At 42.0% G+C, this 19,672-nt stretch overlaps 1 protein-coding gene across 4 annotated transcripts in view; it reads right to left on the reverse strand.

The window, feature by feature from the left end:
* Positions 1-483: 483 nt before the first annotated feature.
* The window catches only part of CCP1 (P-loop containing nucleoside triphosphate hydrolases superfamily protein), an 87,286-nt gene continuing 68,097 nt past the window's right edge, over positions 484-19,672 (reverse strand). Inside the window, exons 5-10 of one of the 4 annotated variants that reach the window (XM_087679473.1) lie at positions 11,653-11,737; positions 11,045-11,209; positions 2,686-2,846; positions 2,495-2,596; positions 1,212-1,428; positions 484-1,142 (exon numbers count right to left, since the gene is read on the reverse strand). In XM_087679473.1, the coding sequence (XP_087535599.1) occupies positions 1,009-1,142; positions 1,212-1,428; positions 2,495-2,596; positions 2,686-2,846; positions 11,045-11,209; positions 11,653-11,737 (864 nt within the window). In that variant the 3' untranslated portion in view covers positions 484-1,008. The remainder of the gene's footprint in view (positions 1,143-1,211; positions 1,429-2,494; positions 2,597-2,685; positions 2,847-11,044; positions 11,210-11,652; positions 11,738-19,672) is intronic. The other 3 variants (XM_087679470.1, XM_087679471.1, XM_087679472.1) reach the window with 3 other exon arrangements.

A 19,672-nucleotide genomic window follows, 5' to 3' on the forward strand; every position in this document is an offset into this window, starting at 1 on the left:
TATTATCTCATTGATAACGCCTAGCTTAGCTATGTTGGCCATGTAGTTGCAATTTAAGAGCTTAACTATCAAGTCATGAGACAAATACCGAGAATTATATCACAGTGTCGTATTTTTAAAGTATTTGTTTACATAGAATTTTCTATCTTCGAAACATCATGGTTTGTGGTAGGTTGTCTCTATGAGTAGTTTGATTCCGCATTGAATACAAAGTTATAAATACGAGACTGAGACTTGATCCCATAGGTTTTTAATCTCTCTGAATCCACTCGACAGAACAGAGCCATATATCCTTCATGTACATTGCAAGCAAACATAGCTTTGTAGAGATCCTACGTCTCTTGCTATACTATGGTTACAAATCATACTAATGAATCCTACAAGACGTTGAATTTTTGACAACACAATTATCAATACGAGTTACAACGGGAGAGAGGCTACATGATATTGAAAGTTCAAGAGGAACGTTGAAGCCGCAACATTTCAGCTCATCAACTAAACTTTAATGAATGTAAATTTGCCATATGCATTATTTCGTTTGTAACTGGCATCAATACTTAGCCTTCGAATTCCAAAACCAATTGGTTTATCATTCCTTCACTAGGTAGAAATTCTAGCACCTTTGTAACCATAGCCATCTTTTATCCAATTTTAATCTAAGCTAACCAGTCTACTGAAATAGTGCAATGAATCATGTAAGCACTTGTTGGCATAGTCCACAAATATTTTATAATACAGCTCCAAAATTGGAAATGCATGTTTCATTTAGTGCTGCTCTAGATGAAAGAAAGACGCTCTCAGGGTGGTGTTTACCACAATGACACCTTCCATGGTCATGTATTCGCAACCCCATTCCTAAACAAGTTGGCAACTAATTTTACAAAAAAAATCACCTAGACAGAATGCTGACAACTACTTTTTTGTATAAATTGGGCCTTATTCTACAAGTTGCTGCTTCCAATAATCTTGAAGACAACATATCACCACCAGCCAGTAACATTGCTTCGCTTAAGAGAGAGCTTGACTGCCATACTCATCATGGAATTTCTTATATCGTTCTGCTAAAAGGTGAGCCGAGGGCCTTGTTGTCTTTAGAGCTATTTCAACATCTTCCTCAGTGACTGGACCCATTTCAGGCAGATCTGTGAACATAAATATGTTAGAACAAAGATCTCGGTACTGTAAACAGCAACAAAGATGCAATCACAAACCTTGATCTGGTGTGTGTCCATTCTGTTCCAGCACAGCCATAAGTCTGCGTAGAGGTCTCATAGCTGCTTCTTTGCACACAATGCGGATGTCCGAACCTGAATACCCTTCTGTTGCTTCTACCATGGAATCATATGGCAGTAGAACACCTTTTTGGGGTATCAGCAAGTCCTCAAACATGGCCCGTCGTGCTTCTTTCTCTGGAAGAGGTACGAGAATCTATCCAGCTTTATTAAGGCATACACTATGCAGATCACAGACCTTTGGATTATGATCAGAGAACTTTTCAAACAGATAGTCCAAGAATAAGCTATAGAATATATTAGAACTTCCACTGAATCTACTACCCATCCAGCAGTTCATATGCTTGTAGAATCTAGCTTTAGACTAAATGAGGAAAGCTATTATTACTTCTGCCAACCGCATCGTCCTTATAAACTGAAGGTCCATATCATCAGCAATTTTGTTCTTCAATATTTCTGATATTGACAAACCTGGAAGTATTTTTCACCATTTCTGATATTGGTGAATCTGGAAGAATTCCTGAACAGACGTAATTACATTAAAGAACTGTGTGCACAATTTGAGACAATTGAGAGAGAATGACCTGCTTCTGCATGCTAATCCTGCTGCTTTCATTTCTTGCTTGCAGCAGTCTCTCATGGCATTTGATAGCATGCAGTCCCTTGCTCTTTGCATTTCTGCTCTGCTATGAGAACGTGCATACAGGTCATTGTACAGCTTCAGTTTCAATCATGGAAGTAGTGGGCAAAACTGACAAGAGGAGGATCAACATTAGGACCACACAGCAGGTGTCTCTGGAGAAAATCTATAGGATCTTTGTTCATGCAGTGGTGTCCCACTCAACACTGTAGTAGTCCACCAATCTCCAGCCTGTATGTGCAGACATTCAACTACGCCAGCAGCATCACCAAAAATTGTTGTCTTTTGTGTGATATGAACACACCCACTTCACATAGGCGTAAATGGGTGTGAGGATCCAAGAAGACTTTGCTGCTTCCGCTACCATAATTTGGATGCACACAGTCCGAGTATATAGCGTCATTATTTATTTAGTGTACATCCACTGAAACAAATAAAGAGAATAGAGTAATAGTGCATTCACAGGCACAAGGATGGGTGAGCAGGAGACACTTAACAACAATAGATGTTGCCCTGTTATATGCAACTTTCCGACTACAGAAAATAATTTGTGCATGCAAGTGAGTTTTAAGCAGAGAATTTATTGTAAGTACAGATAATAGCTCTGAGTCACAAAGGATACACGTTTTTCAAGTCGTCGAAGCATAGCTCCATCAAGTTCCCATGGCAAATTGGTAGCAGCTAGTACAAAGACAAGGTCATTTGTCTGTGTTAATCCATCCATCTGCCTTGCAGTAGAACACAATTAGTTGTAAAACCAACAAGAATAAAACATTCCTGCACTTTCCTCTTGGGAATTCTTTGTCCACACACCTGAATAAGAAGCTCTGTTTTGAGACGACGACTGGCTTCATGCTCACTTCTAGCTTCTCCACGTTGACTAATTATAGCATCAATCTCATCCAAGAAAATTGTGGATGGGGCATGATGTCTGGCCATCTCAAACAAGACCCTCACAAGCTTTTCAGAGTCACCTGCATGGACATGAATTGAAAAACCGACAAAAACATTACATTATAGCAAAGATTCTATTAGCAGAATTTAACAAATCAAAATCCAATATTTTCCCCTAGAAACTCCCCCCCCCCCCCTTCCCCCAACAAAAAAAAACCCACAAATCCATCCAAACAACAAAGGGGGGAAAAACTCGTCTCTCAAGTAAAAAACCAAATATTTCCCTTCACAAAACAAACAATTTTGTTTTTGGGGGGAAAAGCCTTGCACTTAACAATGTACAATCTAAAGTCATACAAGGCAATTTGGGTGGTAGCTAGTTCTGACCAGTATCCTGCTGACAGACACCAAAAGAAACCAGTCCACATGACCACAATGACATGGGGGGAAAAGCCTTGCACTTAACAATGTACAATCTAAAGTCATACAAGGCAATTTGGGTGGTAGCTAGTTCTGACCAGTATCCCGCCGACAGACACCAAAAGAAACCAGTCCACATGCCCACAATGACATGGCAGGAAACATCGCTGGAGGTGGCAGGAGGGTCGACCATTGGCCCGCAGCGAACTATAAATGTGCATTCTTCTCTTGCTCAATCTGCTGCACTCCAAGGCTCTTGTACTCTCCTTTCTCAATGGATTGTACTGCCTCTTACAATCTAGATTAGCTGATTATAGCAGCTATTAACTGAGTTCTAAAGATTGTCCAACAGTTATACATGTCATTGAACCAGAACCCCAGGATTTTAACTTCATCCATAAGAGGATATGATGAGGATGATGGTCTTGAGGGGCACAGACTGCTACTATCACAGTCCAAATGACAAAACAAACTGCTCAAATCATGGCCTTGCAATAGTAACTTACAAGTACTTCAGCACCAAGAGACAGACGAGACCACCTGGATGCCACAAATCCATCCTCTTGTCCGACCTTGACCAACCAAGACATTATCCTCCACTAGATGCCAATTCATCTTTTGAAGGAAAACCTTATATGAGCACATCAAGTGGGTCACTAGAACAGAAGGAATCAAAAGCTGGGAATCAGTACTGAGTATATGCCACCATGAGCCCTGAATTGTAGTATTGCCATGCACAAGTCTAGCAGAAAGCAACCATACAAGTCTCAACATCCAAAACAGCCCCACCACAGTCCATCCATGCTTTTGGGAATTATAGACATGGCTCCAAGAAATCCAAGCAATGCCAGCATGCACAGAATCCTTTTTCTGTAGTATGAAACAGATATGCCTAGTAAGGTCATTCAAACTACTCCTGCCCAAGGCAAGCATGGGCAGCATAATAGATTATGCCACTTTGGGGAGCACATGAAATGGCCAAGCCTAAGATTTCCAATAAAGAAACTCAGCTTCAAGCTTTTGAGAGACCTATTGCAGAAATTGTTTATGCTGAACATGAACACCCCAAGGATAACCTAGATGCCATGCAATATGGCCACGTGGAACCACATTACCCTGACACCCCGAAACCTCTAAATCGGATTCAATGCAACTGATGAGTGATGATCTAGTAGCATTAATATGGAGGGCCGAAGACAAATCCCAAACATCCAATGCCTTGCAGACATTATCCTCTCCACGAGATGCGACAACATGGTGAGAACAGAATGGGTAGCAAAGGAGCAAAACAAGGCTCAAAGGGCGGCCCTATCTGAACAACCTTGAAAGAGTAAATGGCTTGATAAACCCACCATTCAACACATACAAAGAAACATCACCACGAATAATCCATATCAACTAGGACATGCGTGGCCCAAAAACCATTTTCTACATGAGCTCCACAAGAAAAGACCATTCTAAGCAAGAAAAGCCCCTTCTCCAAACCCAACTGGGTCATAACAACCTCCTATTGCACATAATCTATGCCCATCTATACATTCAGGATAATATGCATGATATTCCTGCCTTTGATGAACCCATACTAACAAGGATACACAATGCCAAGGAGGTGCTTATGGAAACGATTAGCCAACACCTTGGAGAATATATTGTATATGGTAGCCATCAATGAAATCAGTCCCAATATCCGAGCATCAAAGCAAAAGGCACTTAGGGGATCACCTTGATAACCCTTCTTTCCATGATTCAGGCATGATTTCAATATCCCAAACCTCCTAACACATGGCTGTCATGGGTTTGGCCAAACAAGTAAAGTTTGGGAAAATCCATTCATGAGACCATCTCAACCGGGGCTTTTATCCTTGGGCAAGTGCAATAAAACATCCATAACCTCACCCTTCTCACAAATATCAGCTTCCAAAGCAACACCGATGCCAAGAGAAACATGATCCCTGATCAAGGCATAAAAGACTAAACAAGCATAGGTAATCCAATCAAAAGATACCTGTCTCAAGCCAACCAGATCTAGGATATGACATCTACACATTTGAACAATGGACTGGGGATCAGTAACCAACTAACGATCTATATTCTACAATCTCACCATGTTTTCCCGGCCAAAGGATGCATGCAAATCACAAAAGAATTTATGAAAGTTCTTAACAAGATCAACCAACATCACAAACAATATGGCCAAGAAAGTCGTCCAGAGACTCGAGCAACAAGCAACGAACCAATGCTAGCAATTCCTAAGCAGCATGCAAACATTGCTTGCAAAGTGAAGCATGGTGAATTCCATATTACCTGGCAACCCACTACACATTTCAAATCAACTGTTCAAAGGAGGCCTTGCCCACACATGGAAAGCTAATCAAAAGCTTGTCAAGTAGTTTTCCCATGTAACGCTTGAATATTGCATGGCTCAAATAGGAGGAATTGAAGTACAAAGGAAACTTACCCAAAAACCATGCAAAGGAGGTAATGGGCTGTCTAAGCATGTCAAACTACATAGGAAAGTGATTAGATATTGCTGTAATACCTTCATCTATGGAATCTCTAGCAAGAAAGCATCATCCTGCATAACATACATATGATCCAAGTGAGACCATATCGCCCTATGCTACAGTAAATGAAAGGTAAATTCAAAAGCTGATGGGCAAAGTCAAGACCAAAGATCTTGTTTGAGAATAGGCAAAGAAAAATCATCCCAAGCATGGTCCTTTGGTACATCCATCACTAAGTGCTCAGAGGTAGATTGTGAAGGGTCAATACACATATCAAAGTCACCCATCAGTAAGCCCCGGTCTACCAAGGGACAAGCTTGCTTTCAAACGACCCCATAAGTCACGTCGATGTAGGATATCGTTCAATGCATAGACCCCAACCAGCCATAAAACCTTGCCTTCAAACATAATTTCAATTGGTAAAAAATAGCCGAACGTATCATTTTTTATAAGCATAAGTTGATATCTCTCATGAACAACCATGAAGACGCCACACTAATGTGTTGCAACAACCCCAACATAAAACAATCAGAACCCATTTCTCTCTCCTCTTCCTCATTGTTAAGATCTCTCTCTTGAGCCATTGTCACTAGAAATGTTTTGCTCTATTTCATGTTTCAAGGTTTCCAAATTTTGTTTCACTTTTCATTTCATTGGCTACCTCCAAGTTTTGAGATTACAAAAAAACGTGATTTATTATAATTAAAATTACTATAGATTAATTATATTCGAGGAAAAAATAGATCCATAAAATAAAACTTTTCCTTCCACCTAGATCCTATAGTCAGATGTTTAAAGCCTAAAACAAAAACATCCATTTCAACTACTTGTTTAAAAATTAGCATCCATGATTCACAAATTACAATGTATAGGCTACAACTTATCTATAATATCTAATACAAAGTAAAAGTGAAAATTGGTGTTCACGAGTGGAATCCTTGTGGGGAGTTGTTTATCACTCCAGGAGGTGGAGGCTCAAGGCAAAGGAGGAGGAGGTGAAGAAGAAGTGTGTGGAAGAGGAGGACAACAATGAGGAGAATGTGAAAGAGAAGGAAGAAGCAGAGATGAGTTGGACGTGGAGAAGAAAGAGATGGAGTAGAAACTTGAAAGAGATGGACAAGCAAAAGGAGGAGGAGAAGGAGATGCACAAGGAAGAGAAAGGGAAACACAAGTTGAAAAATAAAACCACCCCACATGTTCTCTTATTTACCCTTGTTAAAAAATCCTTACTTCATGAAAAAAGAAATTCATTTCCAAACCTAATTTCACAAAACGAAACCAAATTTGCTTCAAGATTTTACATTCTATCAAGGCAAAACGTGTTTTTTAGTTCCTATGCTCTCCTCCCTCTTCTCCATCTGACATCCTCGCTCATCCTACCCTCCACTTGTGTAGGGCCCAATCCATCTTCAACATCACATGTAGTCCCAATTCTCCTTCATTATTCAAGTTTTCTATCCATTTGCATCTCCCTCCCTTCCTCCTCTCTCTCTCTCTCTCTCTCTCTCTCTCTCTCTCTCTACAATTCAGAGAGTTGAGGAGATCAAAGCAGCACACTGCCCACGGATACAAGGGTACCAAACACCATACTACATCAGGGCGCCATGAGGGAGATCCACAACAACATGAGTAGCAACAACTGACGGAGGTGAGGACCCAACCTAGATGCTACCCTCATACTATTTCATCCCAAACGTATAACATACTCTACCCACCGATCCTGACTGGATGGAACTAGATATACGAGTATCATTTAGCCACATAGTGAGGAACCACTAGAGTCGAGCCCCGATTGAGGATGTATACTAAAATATTAACAACCTCAATCCATAGGTACTCAAGGGACTCTGTTGCAAACATGGAGCATGCCATGTTCATCAGTGTGTGGTTCCTATGCTCTACCACTCCATTCCAATATGAAGCATGCCATGTTCATACTTGTTTGCTTCCTACACTATAGCTCCATTCTAAGGTGAGTTGGTAGGGGTGAGATGGCGAAAAGTGCCATGCTCATGTAAAAACTCTGAGAAATCGTGGGAGATGAACTCAACACCATTGTCATTCCTCATAGTACCTACACAGATAGGACACCCCTCTAATTTTACATTAAATGCATACATGTGGAGAAATATGTGAAGGTGCCAAATTTATGCTTTAAGGAGTACACCTACATATATCTTTTGAGCCGACACCCAACCTTGGGGTCTAGCATCTCTCTAAGGGAATGCCCGGGATTGATGGTTTTAGCTGGTGAGAGTCCAACACTACATGGACCCCTACACCGAGGTGCTAGGTGCCAACCCACGCTCATCATTTGGTTGGTTAGCGGAGCCTTCCAAGGAATAAGTTCCAAAAGGAAGTAGCGAAAGCAAGATGAGTGACTGAAAGGACATCGCATATAAGCTAGTGGCATAGGGTTCAGTCTTTGAGCCTGATTAGGCACCCAGCTCAAAAAGAGAAATATGTGAACATGCTAAATTTATGCTTTAAGGAGTATGCCTATATATATCTCAAAAAATCATCAAAGATTTTAAAAAAGTGCAATGTGCCATGAATGGCAATAGTGAATCCTAGCCCACACAAGTCAACGTGAATCAATCTAAGAGGCACCTCAACTCTATGAGTAACCAATCTATTCAGGAACTGAAATGTTATGCTATTTTCCAAGCTGACAAGCTTTATAGACATCCTTGGACAGTTTTAGGTGAGGAAGGCCATCCACCATTTGACGGTGTGACAACTCATAAATAGAATCATACATGAGGTCTCCTAAGAAAAAATGTTAAGAGATGCTTTTCATTTGCCAGTTCCCGAGCTTAAGCTAGAGTATGAAGCCACCATGGAACTCAAAGCCATTGATGGTCAGCTGGGAGAGGAAATAAGTCAACGTACAAAGGCCACTAGCCTATACCTTGCTGCGAGCAATCATTAAACCAGTCTAGGCATCAAGTACCTCAATTTTGGTCACAATTACAAAGGCTGCTCACCCCAATTGGCAAAACACAGAAAGATCAGGGCCAATGTCAGTATCAAACTTGATGTGACCTAGACATTGGATCTTGACCAAGAGTGAAGAGGACATGGTCAAATGTAGTCATTTCATATGCCACTCTGGGTTTTTTGGAGACACAAACCTCTCTCTCTCTCTCTCTCTCTCTCTCTCTCTCTCTCTCTCTCTCTCTCTCTCTCTCTCTCTCTCTCTTTTCATAAAAGGTAATTGTATTAATTACGAAAAAGGGTACAAGTTTACATGATTACACGATATACGATGGCTCTACCCCATCATGCGTAAAGCACACACTGTCTCTTGTTACAAAGTCATAGCAAAGACGCAGAGGAAATTGCCATATGCCAGGGACGTAAGTCCTCCCGAGAGAGCATGTCAGAATGCTGGAGAAGATCTAGCTGCCAATACAAGAGTCCCTTAAGCCGAGCAATATGCCACTGAACATTATAGGCGGAATCAAAAAGAAAAGCAATCCGAATGGTCCAGTTATGCCAACAGCCCCAATATCGAAGAAAATGAAACACGATCTTCATATGTGGCTGTGTCGGTGTGGGGTATTTGGGCTGCACAAAAACCCAATCAAAGGGGCGTAGCGAGAAGCCAACCACCGCTCGCCAAACGGCTGACAAGAATGACCAGATTTTCTTAGCGATGGGGCAAGAAATAAATCGGTGACGGGCGGATTCCACACTGGTGGTGCAAAAGAAACAGTTGCCGTTGGAGATTCGTCGCTTGGAAAGAGCTGAAGCAAGCGGAAGACCACCAATCATCACCCTCCAAAGAAAGACCTCTCTCTCTCTCTCTCTCTCTCTCTCTCTCTCTCTCTCTCTCTCTATCCATCCATTCTGCACTCTCACTCATCGTGACCTCTGTTGGCATTCATGTAGAGTCCCAGACTGTCTTCAGCATTGTATGCAGTCTTGATTTCTCCTTCATTATTCATGTTTTACATTTAATTTGTTCCGTTATCTGTGTTTTCTCTATCTATCTGAGTGCACTATTGCTTTTGTGTCTGTGCACTCACGTGGAGAATACAATTGATGATGAACATGGCTGATACAAGGAAAGCCCTTGCATGTGCTATAGTGAATAGCTGTATGAGCTATGCTGGGAGAATAGACCCAGCAGGTGGTGCCTGGGCCAAAAGGCAAGAAACAGAGAAGCATTACAGTCTACATGTTGAAAATCCAAAATGCGGACTAAAATGTCGGGGTGAAATAAAGAGTGTCAAGCCCCAACAAAATTTGGCCACAATGGACCAAAACAACCAATCCCACCACAAACAATAAAAGTGTCAAAGCTCCCTAGCGTCCCCCACTGACTCAATTATATGGATCCCAACCATAGAGTGTTAACACTCCCTCTCAAATCTTATATGGGACATTGAACACACTAAATCTATAGGAGAAGCTGCAGACACCATCTATAAACAATTCCACCAAAGGTGACAACCCCTCTCATGAAGTAGTATAGTAGGATGCCTCTATGGTTCCAAGAAACATCTCTGATCCAAGTTGTCATCATACAAAAATCCTGGTAAACACACATGAATACAGAAATAGGGAAGTGGTGCCTGAGAAGACATGATCGTATACAATCAATCTCTAAAAGTTCGTTGGTATGAAAAAAACTCTGGAAAATAGTTCTCAAAGCAAATCACTAAGACAGACACCTATATCTGGTACCCCCTTCAAATCTCCACAACATAGTAGGAGGAATAATCTCCACACACGGGATGAATAGCTCGGTTGGATCTGTATACACCATGAGGAAAATCTCTCCTTTCCCAAACTGTGATGCTCATAGGGGCCACCAGTCATGCTATCACATATTGGTGTGCTTCTAATTAGACTTACAGTAGTCGATCTAAGGATTAAACGACTTAGAAAACATAATGCAATGAAATAAAATTTGTTGGAATTGATAGAGTGGATGCAGCAACCCTTAATCAGGTCTACGCATACACCGCATGCTTCAGTAATACCCAAAAGAAAAATGCATAAAGTGCAAAAATTCAAAAGCCCCAGAATTACTTTACATTGATTAGGTATGTCAAGAAACTCAAGCAGGAACAACAGAAAAACAGAAACAGGCTGTTTAAAAAATATTCTAGACAGGAATGAAATCCTCTACCAGCCTGTGCAAAACTGGCACAGCTAGTGGTCTTCACCCAAATTTTAAGGTTTTAGAGTTGCCTTTATCCTTTGTTCATGCATGTTTCCTTTGCAACATGCACATAGCAGCAGTGACAGCAGTAATATCATGTTCTTTATTCCTATATAAAAGAAGGTGCAAGACTCCCAAGTGTGTAAGAAGGCCTCATGACTGCTCATAGGATTTAAGTCACCTTGCAGTCTCTCCCATCTGCCAGAGAGAGTTGATGACCACCATGCATATACAAGTGAGAGTCTCCAAAGCAGAGATATGCTGCTACTCAATAGCTTTACTACATCTTCCTCCCAGATGTACCAAGTATTGATGCTACATATAAGCTCCCACCTGCCACTTAAAGCTGACAGAAACCGTAAAACAGGCTGAGATAACCGGTTGTAAGGTACAAAACATATTCACAAGCTGAGATGCCAGGACAGAACCTTCCCCTTCCTCCTTTTCTCGAAAAAATGATAGACACTCTTTCTGTAATACTTTTTATGTTATTTGCATGCAGGTTTACAGGAAATGCCAAAATACCCCACCCCTATTCCCCCACTCTGCTCAACTTCTAGCCACACCTAGTAGATCAACCTAACCAGATAGTAGATAATCATGCTAAGCACTGCAGTCTCTTTCCTGATATAGGTTGCACTATCTGCTTAGGCGCAAAGATACTACTATTTAAGGTACTGTAAATATGTCCGCCGTCCAAAGGCTGTCATAAGCATTACACTTTAAGATGCTGACCAATTTGAAAATTCAGATGCTCATGCAACAGTGTCCTGAAGTTAAGACATTTACCCCGCCATTTGCTGACAATCGATGATGCTGATATGTTGAAGAATGTAGTTTTGCACTCAGTTGCAACCGCCTTGGCTAGCATTGTCTGCAGACCACCACCAACCCCAAACAAAGAAAAGGGAGAGAAGTGAAAAGAAAATGAGAAAGAAAAGTGTTAATGGACTTATCAAGGCTAAACTTGAATTAATGCTAGAACTGAACAAGTCCATAAGAAAAACAATGTCTATGCCATTAAATCATTAGGGGGACGGGGCGGTGTGTATGGTAGGGTGGGGGTGGTGTATGTGCTGATGTGTGGGGGTTGTGTGTGTGAGTGTGTGTGTGCGTGTGTGTGTGTGTGTGTTGGGGTTGTTATATTAACATCTACTAAGGCTGAAAACAGCCTATAGGACAGAACCATGTACAACAGGTAGTAATTATCAAGTTGTACCTGTAGGGACCGGTTAGGCACGGAGATCGAGACAGACTGTCGTTATGCGCAGTCAGAGAGAGCAAAGTAGAGAGTGAGCACGTTTTTAGGTACAATAACGAGAGAGTACCTTTAGGTTTTTAGATAGATATATATGTGTAAGTACAAGTGCTAAGGGTGTATTCACACCCGAGCACATTTAAAAGGCACAAGGCCTTTATTCCCAACAACCTCCCGCTTAAAGGCAATGTGCCTTAAGAGGAGAAAAGAATCAGCTAAGTCTAGGTATGTACAAAGCTGAAATACATATATCTATCCAACTCCCATCATTTGTCGGCAATGAGCAAACCGTTCTACTGAAAGACCCTTCGTAAGAAGGTCTGTAGGGTTATCATCTGTATGCACTTTGACAAGCTCAATGCTCTTACTGTCAAGTACATCTCTAATGAAGTGGTACTTCACCTGTATGTGCTTTGTCTTTGCATGAAAGACAAGATTCCGTGCTAGCATGATAGCACTCTGACTATCACAACGGAAAACAGGTAACTCTGAGATGCCAAGCTCTCCCACCAGAGGTGAAAGCCATAAAGCCTCCTTGCACAATGGCAGCCACATACTCTGCCTCTGTAGTAGACAATGCAACACACTTTTGTAGCCTGGAGATCCAAGAGACTGCTCCTCTTGTGAAAGTAAACACATATCCAAAAGTGGACTTCCTGCAGTCCGCATGGCCAGCATAGTCTACATCCGTAAAGCCAACAACAGATGCCTTCTGCTTTCCCATGACTCTAACTCTCTTTCCAGCTATCAATCCATATACTCTAAGTAAATCATGTGGCCCAAAAGTAGGCTGCCACATAGAAGTTGACATACAACACTTGTGTTGGACATCCATGTGCAAGACCTCTAAAGATTTGTACTTTTCATAACCCTTTAATTCTAAGGTCTGCACTACATGGATTTGTTTTTCTTTTCCCTTGCCCTTGTCCTTATCCTTTCCTTTGTCTTCCCCCTTTTTCTTTTGAGGGCAATTCCAAGCAGCATGGTTAGGGGATAGGCAATTGAAACACAACTTTTCTTTTTTGGCCTTATCAAAGTCATCGGAACTTAACTTTGGTCTCACATATGGTTTCTTTTCAAAAGGTTTTTTACCCTTAAAAAATGGCATTTTCCTTTTAAATTTGCCCACAAATTTTGAGGTTTCCAATTCCTTAGACTTGGGCTCCATATCAGTGAGACTAGTGAGTGTACCTAAACGCATACTATCTTCATTAATTAATGCAAATTTAATTGCCTCTTCCAGCGTCTTAGGTGAACTCCTTTTTACTTCCTTTATACAGGCTTTGTCTAGTCCCCTAATGAATCCTCTTGTTTTTTGAAATTCATCTATTCCTTCCAATTTGAGGATTATTTCACGATATTCCTCCAGATGTAACAGCAGGGGTCTTCCCTTTTGTCTGACATAATCCCAATCTTCCCAATTTCTTTCCATTTCATTTTCAGCAAGGAATTCTTTCAAAAAGACGGATTCAAATTGAGCCCCAGTTTCAAGTATTTTATTTGCCTCCTTTAAAGTTCGCCACCACTTATATGCTTTGGGCCCCAAAGTTAAACTAGCCTTCAGTGCTTGGAGATGTGGTGGGGTATTTTTAAGTTTATGTAAATCTTCCCATTTTTGGAGGAAATTAAAGATTGTATCTTTATTTCTATCTTTTTCCTCCCCGTGAAACTGAGGGGGTTTCATATCCTTTAAAACTGAATTATCCCTCAATTTATGGTGGGGTTCCTTAGGATCTCGCATAATCACATCTAAATCTTTCGATGAAGATGGGACATCCAAGGTTTCTATCTTATTTTTATCTCTTTCTAACAATAAAGTTAATTGAGATTTTATTTCAGTGAGTGTTTGGGTTAAAAATTCCATTTGAACCCCCTGAGCTTGTACACAAGCAGTAAGATCATCAAATTGTTCTCGTGTAGCAAAAAATTCTTCCCACTGTTCTTCTTGCATCTCTGGTTCATGGGGATCTACCATAGGGTGGTCCCCAGAACTAGAACCTCCCATTACTCTCTCTTTCCCTTTTTCTGCCATTAATACACTGGAATTGAAAAGCAAAGATAAGAAATTTGCATACAAAGTAAAGTACTTCCCTGATTTTAATAGCAGGCAGCTGTTTGCTGGTTTGTAAATAAACCCAAAGAGTAAGGAACAAATTTTATCATCCGAACAAAGTCGGTCACGCAGGAAATGGAGCTTCTTTGCAGAAACGACTAGTATTCAGCCCCCTTCTTAATAATCACGCAGGCCATCAATGCACCTTTCCTGAACTTGTTCTCTGCTGAGCTTGTACTTGTGATGCAAGTGCAGTCGGGGCTGGTGAGAAAAATTCCGGAGCGTGCAGTCGACTGATCACTCATGAACCAAAAAATAGCTTCAGTTTCACGAAACTAAAGGACCAGCCTGCGGAAAGGTGAACAAGACGTCAGGTACGTTGATGTGTTTACAGACGGGCTCCAGCCAAAATTCGTCACGCGATCCAGCATACAGCATTTGATGTAAAAGATAGCTTCCCCGCCATAAAATACGTGACGTAGGTAATCGTCACGTCAAATTTTATGTGACGTGTCACCAGGCACTTTAGACCAACGGCTTCACGGGTCGACGAGGTAAGACCCGTCGACTGAAACGAATAGCGGGACCCGTCGATTGAAACCCGTCAACTGAAACGAATAGTGGGACCCGTCGACTGAAACGAATAGCGAGACCCGTCGACTTTATCTTTTCGTTGAAGAACTTCACAGATCCATACGACTAGACCCGTCGGCTCTGATACCAATGACAGATGACTCTGAAGAAGACCATTGAAGCCAGAGGAAGCAGTCCGGATGAATGAGCACGAGTGATTCCTTTCACCTCCCAGCCTTGTCTAGTATATTGCTGACCAGACCATCGTGATTCGATTGCCAGCCGTCAAACCTTGGTGAGTCCTACTATTCTTGGACTCTCTTTAGTTCCAGGCTCCCTTTAACCCCGTTCGGACGCCCAAGAGCCCGGACGGTCATCCTCGTGCGTGTTCCCCTTGATTTACCTTAATGTCACATTAAATGTCACTTTAATGTCACATTCAATGTTTGTGACCTTAATGTCACATTAAATATCACTTTAAAGTCACACTCCTGCTTAGATAGATCGAGTAAGCCTTTCGATCTATCTCTGAGTATTCGCATGCCAAGAATGTGATTTGCATCACCAAGATCCTTCATGTCAAAGCTGCCATAAAGACTTTGCTTCAATGAATCCAAGGCATGAGTATCCCTGCCAGCAATCAGCATGTCATCAACATACAAAACCAAGATAATCAAGCTGCTATCTACTACCTTCTTGGTGTACAAGCAGTGATCCACTTGACTTCTATGAAAGCCTTAGGACTGCATGAATGTATCAAACTTATGATACCATTCTCTTGGTGCTTGTTTCAGCCCACACAATCTCCTTTTGAGTTTAAAAATCATTTTTTCCTCCCCTTGTTCAACAAACCCTTCAGGCTGTTGTATATATATGTCTTCATGCAGATCACCATGTAAAAACGCAGTCTTTACATCCATCTATATGAGCTCCATATCCTCAACTGCAACCAAGCCCAAAATAGTTCTCAATGTAGTCATTTTGACTACAGGAGAGAAAATCTCATCAAAGTCAATTCCATGCTCCTGCTTGTATCCCTTTGCAACCAATCTTGCTTTGTACTTTGGTAAGGAACCAGAAGTGACCTTCATCTTGTAAACCCATTCGCATGGAAAGGTTTTCTGCCCTTTAGGCAACCGCACCAAGTCCCAAGTACCATTTTTTTCAAGAGATTCCATCTCTGACAGCATGGCTTTATACCATTTCTTGATGTCCTGTCTATCCATTGATTCCTTGAAGCAAGACGGTTCACCACAGTCTGTCAACATGACATAATCAGCCACATTAATTGCACCAGGAACAAACCTGTCAGGTTGTCTAGTAGCCCTAGACGATCTCCTAACCCAATGGTCATTGTTTGCTGGCTGTTCCCACAAATTTCCATTTTCAGCATGTTGTTCTGGCATTTCAGCCTGCAAATCAACATTAACAGCTTGTTGTCCTGGCTGTTCCTGCATATATAATGGCTCATTTTCATGGGCAATAGCTAACTAATCATTTCCAGCATCATTTCCTGCATTTACAGGTTCATTTACAGCAGGTGTTTACTGCTGTACAGCAGGCACATTTTGCTATCCAAAAGGTATTTCTTCCCGGAATACAACCCTACGGACCTCCTACGTCTTTTCGTATTTGTTTGTGCATGCGATCTTCCCAGAAGATAACATCATTGTTGCGTACTACTTTCCTTTTCTTGGGATCCCACAATCTATACCCCATTTCACCCTCGTCACCATATCCTAGGAAAATGCATTTACAAGACTTTGGCTCAAGTTTGTTGCGTATTTCTTTACCAATGTGCACAAAAGCCTCACAGCCAAACACTTTCAGATGAGCATATGAAGGTGGCTTGCCTGACCATGCTTCTTGGGAAGCTCCCCCCCGCCCCCCCCCCCCCCCCCCAAAAAAGACCTGTTTAGTGATCGATTAATTAAGTAAACGGTTGTCATAACAACCTCTACCCAAAAACCATGGGGTAATGTAGCATTAGACAGCATCGTACGGACCTTCTCTTGTATAGTCCGATTCATACGCTCTGCGACTCCATTTTGGGGCGGATTTTGAGGGGCAATGAGCTCCCTCTTTATCCCTTTGCTGTCACAAAATGCCTGAAAGGCCTTGGACACATATTCCCCACCATTCTCAAAGCGAAGACACTTAAGTGTCTTATCTCTCTAATATTTAGCCAATGCCAAGAATTTTTTAAACTTGTCAAGCACTTCATCCTTGCTACAAATAGGGTAAACCCATACTTTCCGTATAGCATCATCGACAAAGGTGACAAAATATTTCTTTCCCCCTAAAGATAATCCTGGCATTTGAAATACATCCGAATGTACTAACTCTAGAGGAGAAGATTTCAAAGAAAGCGACTTTTTATGTGACGTCTATGCATGTTTGCCATAAATGCAATGATCACAATGCTCAAAATCAGCATAACGAAGACAAGGCAAGTAACCCAAACGAGAAAGCACTTTCATTCCTATTTGACTCATCTGTCCCAACCGGCCATGCCACAAAGAAACGCTTGGTTGCTCAGTCACAGCAACAACATGGTTACGCACACTAGATACATGAAGTGGATACAAAGTATCACTCTTGCAACCTCTGGCAATAACCCTAGATCCCTTACAGATCTTCCATTTTCCATCACCAAAGGTGGTATGAAAACCATCATCATCTAGCTGCCCTATGCTAATCAAGCTCTTCTTGAGCTGAGGTACATGCCGTACATGCTGAAGTGTAAAGACAGAGCCATGCTAAAACTGTAACTGCACACTGCCAATACCTGCAATCTCACATGCATAGTTGTCCCCAAGATGGACAACACCATGCCAACCCCTTGTATAGACAGAAAACCACTCACAATGAGGGGTGACATGAAAGGAAACACTTGAATCAAAAATCCAGGTATGCATGTCATCATCTGTATCTGCAAGTAAAGTATGTGCACCAAAGTGTGAAGAGACAAAGAGTACATCACTCCCACTGTCACTGTCATGAGTGACTACATTCACCTCTTCAATTTTTACACTGCTCTTCTTAGGCTTGCTGTCCTTCTTCTCTTCCTTGTTATCATTTGTCTTCTTGCCTTTTCCTTTCTCTTTCTTCCATTTGTAGCAGTCACGTTTAAAGTGACCCTTCTTGCCACAATGATGGCATTCAACATCTTTGACGCATGATTTACTGCGTCCCTTGCCATCATATTTGCTCTTTTGCTGTGATCTGTCCCTAGTATGCAAAGCACTGGAAGACTTACTAGATGCATTGTTTTGCCAATTCATCTCTTCCATAAGTAGAGCACTCTCTACATCAGCATACAAAAGGATTACATTAGAATTGCTCATAGCTTCAGTTTCTGTGGACCAAGGCAATGGCTACAGCAGTTCATATCCTCAATCGATCTCCCACTTCGACTGTTGACAGGATGACACCTTTTGAGGCTTACTTTGGGACTTAGCCTGATGTCTCTTATTTCAGCATCTTTGAGTGTGACACCTATATGCACATCCTGAAGATGCAACGTGATATGTTTGAGGCAGCTTCCCGACAACAAGTTTTTGTTGGCTACAACTTCCAGTCCCAAGGCTATCGGTTGTTTCATCCCGTCAAGCAAGATGTCTACACGAGTCGCGATGTGCGGTTCGTAGAAGTTCCGACCGGCAAGGAGAGGGGGGGGGGGGGGGAGCACCCCATCCTTGGAGATCCAAGGGATAGTTGGGCTCCCGAGACAGTTCCTTTGGAGCCAGAGCCTCTTGATGAAGATTCTTCTTCTGATTTAAAGTCTTCTCTTCCACTGGTCATCCCAGTGAAGCTTCCGCCAGTGGATGTACCCGAGTCTTCTACACATGAAGATCAACGAGGAGAGGTCCGGCCACCTCCTTGTTGGGCCCGTGACACACTCCGAGATTCAAGGATCGAGGAGATCCCTAAGGAGTTGGAACCATAGGATGGACCGCGGAGGTCACGGAGGAACCAAGCACATTCTACGGTGCTTGTTTTTTCTAACTATTGTTTGATGACCCGTGTTATGCAGGATAGAGAGCCCACTTCCGTGAAGGAGGCTTTGTAGTCTAACCATTGGTGGAAAGCTATGGAAGCCGAGTTGGAGGCTATTGAGAGGAATGGCACTTGGTACCTTGAGCCTCGTCCCTCTCACAAGAAGGTGATTGGCGTCAAGTGGGTCTTCAAGACCAAGTACCTTAGCGATAGTTCTTTGGACAAGCACAAGGCTCGCCTTGTTGCTAAAGGTTTTGCTCAGCGCCCAAGCATTGACTTACATGATACTTTTGCCCCCATTGCTCGTATGGCAACTATTCGAGCTATTCTTGCCTTGGTTGGCCATAGGAAATGGCATGTCTATCAGTTGGATGTGAAGTCGATCTTTCTCAATGGCGATTTGAAGGAGGAGATCTATATAGAGCAACCTCCTAGCTTTGGATCCTCGGGTGGGAAAGTATACAAGTTGAAGAAGGCCTTGTACGGCCTAAAGCAAGCTCCGCATGCATGGAAAGACAAGATTAACTCGTTCCTTGAGTCAAAGTTGGGATATCGATGCTCCAAGGCCGATCTGCAGCTTTATGTGCACACTTCCGAGGTTGGTCGTGTGTTGCTTGTGTTGTATGTTGATGATTTGATTCTTATAGATGACTGTGCACAGAAGGTCCAAGAGACAAAGACATCTTTACATCAAACATTCAAGATGATGGACTTGGGGCTTCTTCATTTCTTCTTCCATCACAAGATTTATCACTCTCAGAGGGGGATTTTCATCTCTCAATAGAGATACATTCAAGAGCTCTTGGTGACTTTTGAGATGGAGACTTGTCGGACCATTTCTACTCCTATGGATTCAAACCGGAAGGCCACTCGTGTTAATCACTATTTTGTTATAGGTCTTTTCGCTAGGTTCATGAGTGAACCCA

This window comes from Lygodium microphyllum, chromosome 6, assembly GCF_053477565.2.
Source record: "Lygodium microphyllum isolate KBCC chromosome 6, Lygodium_microphyllum_v1.1.10, whole genome shotgun sequence".
Classification (NCBI taxonomy): domain Eukaryota; kingdom Viridiplantae; phylum Streptophyta; class Polypodiopsida; order Schizaeales; family Lygodiaceae; genus Lygodium; species Lygodium microphyllum.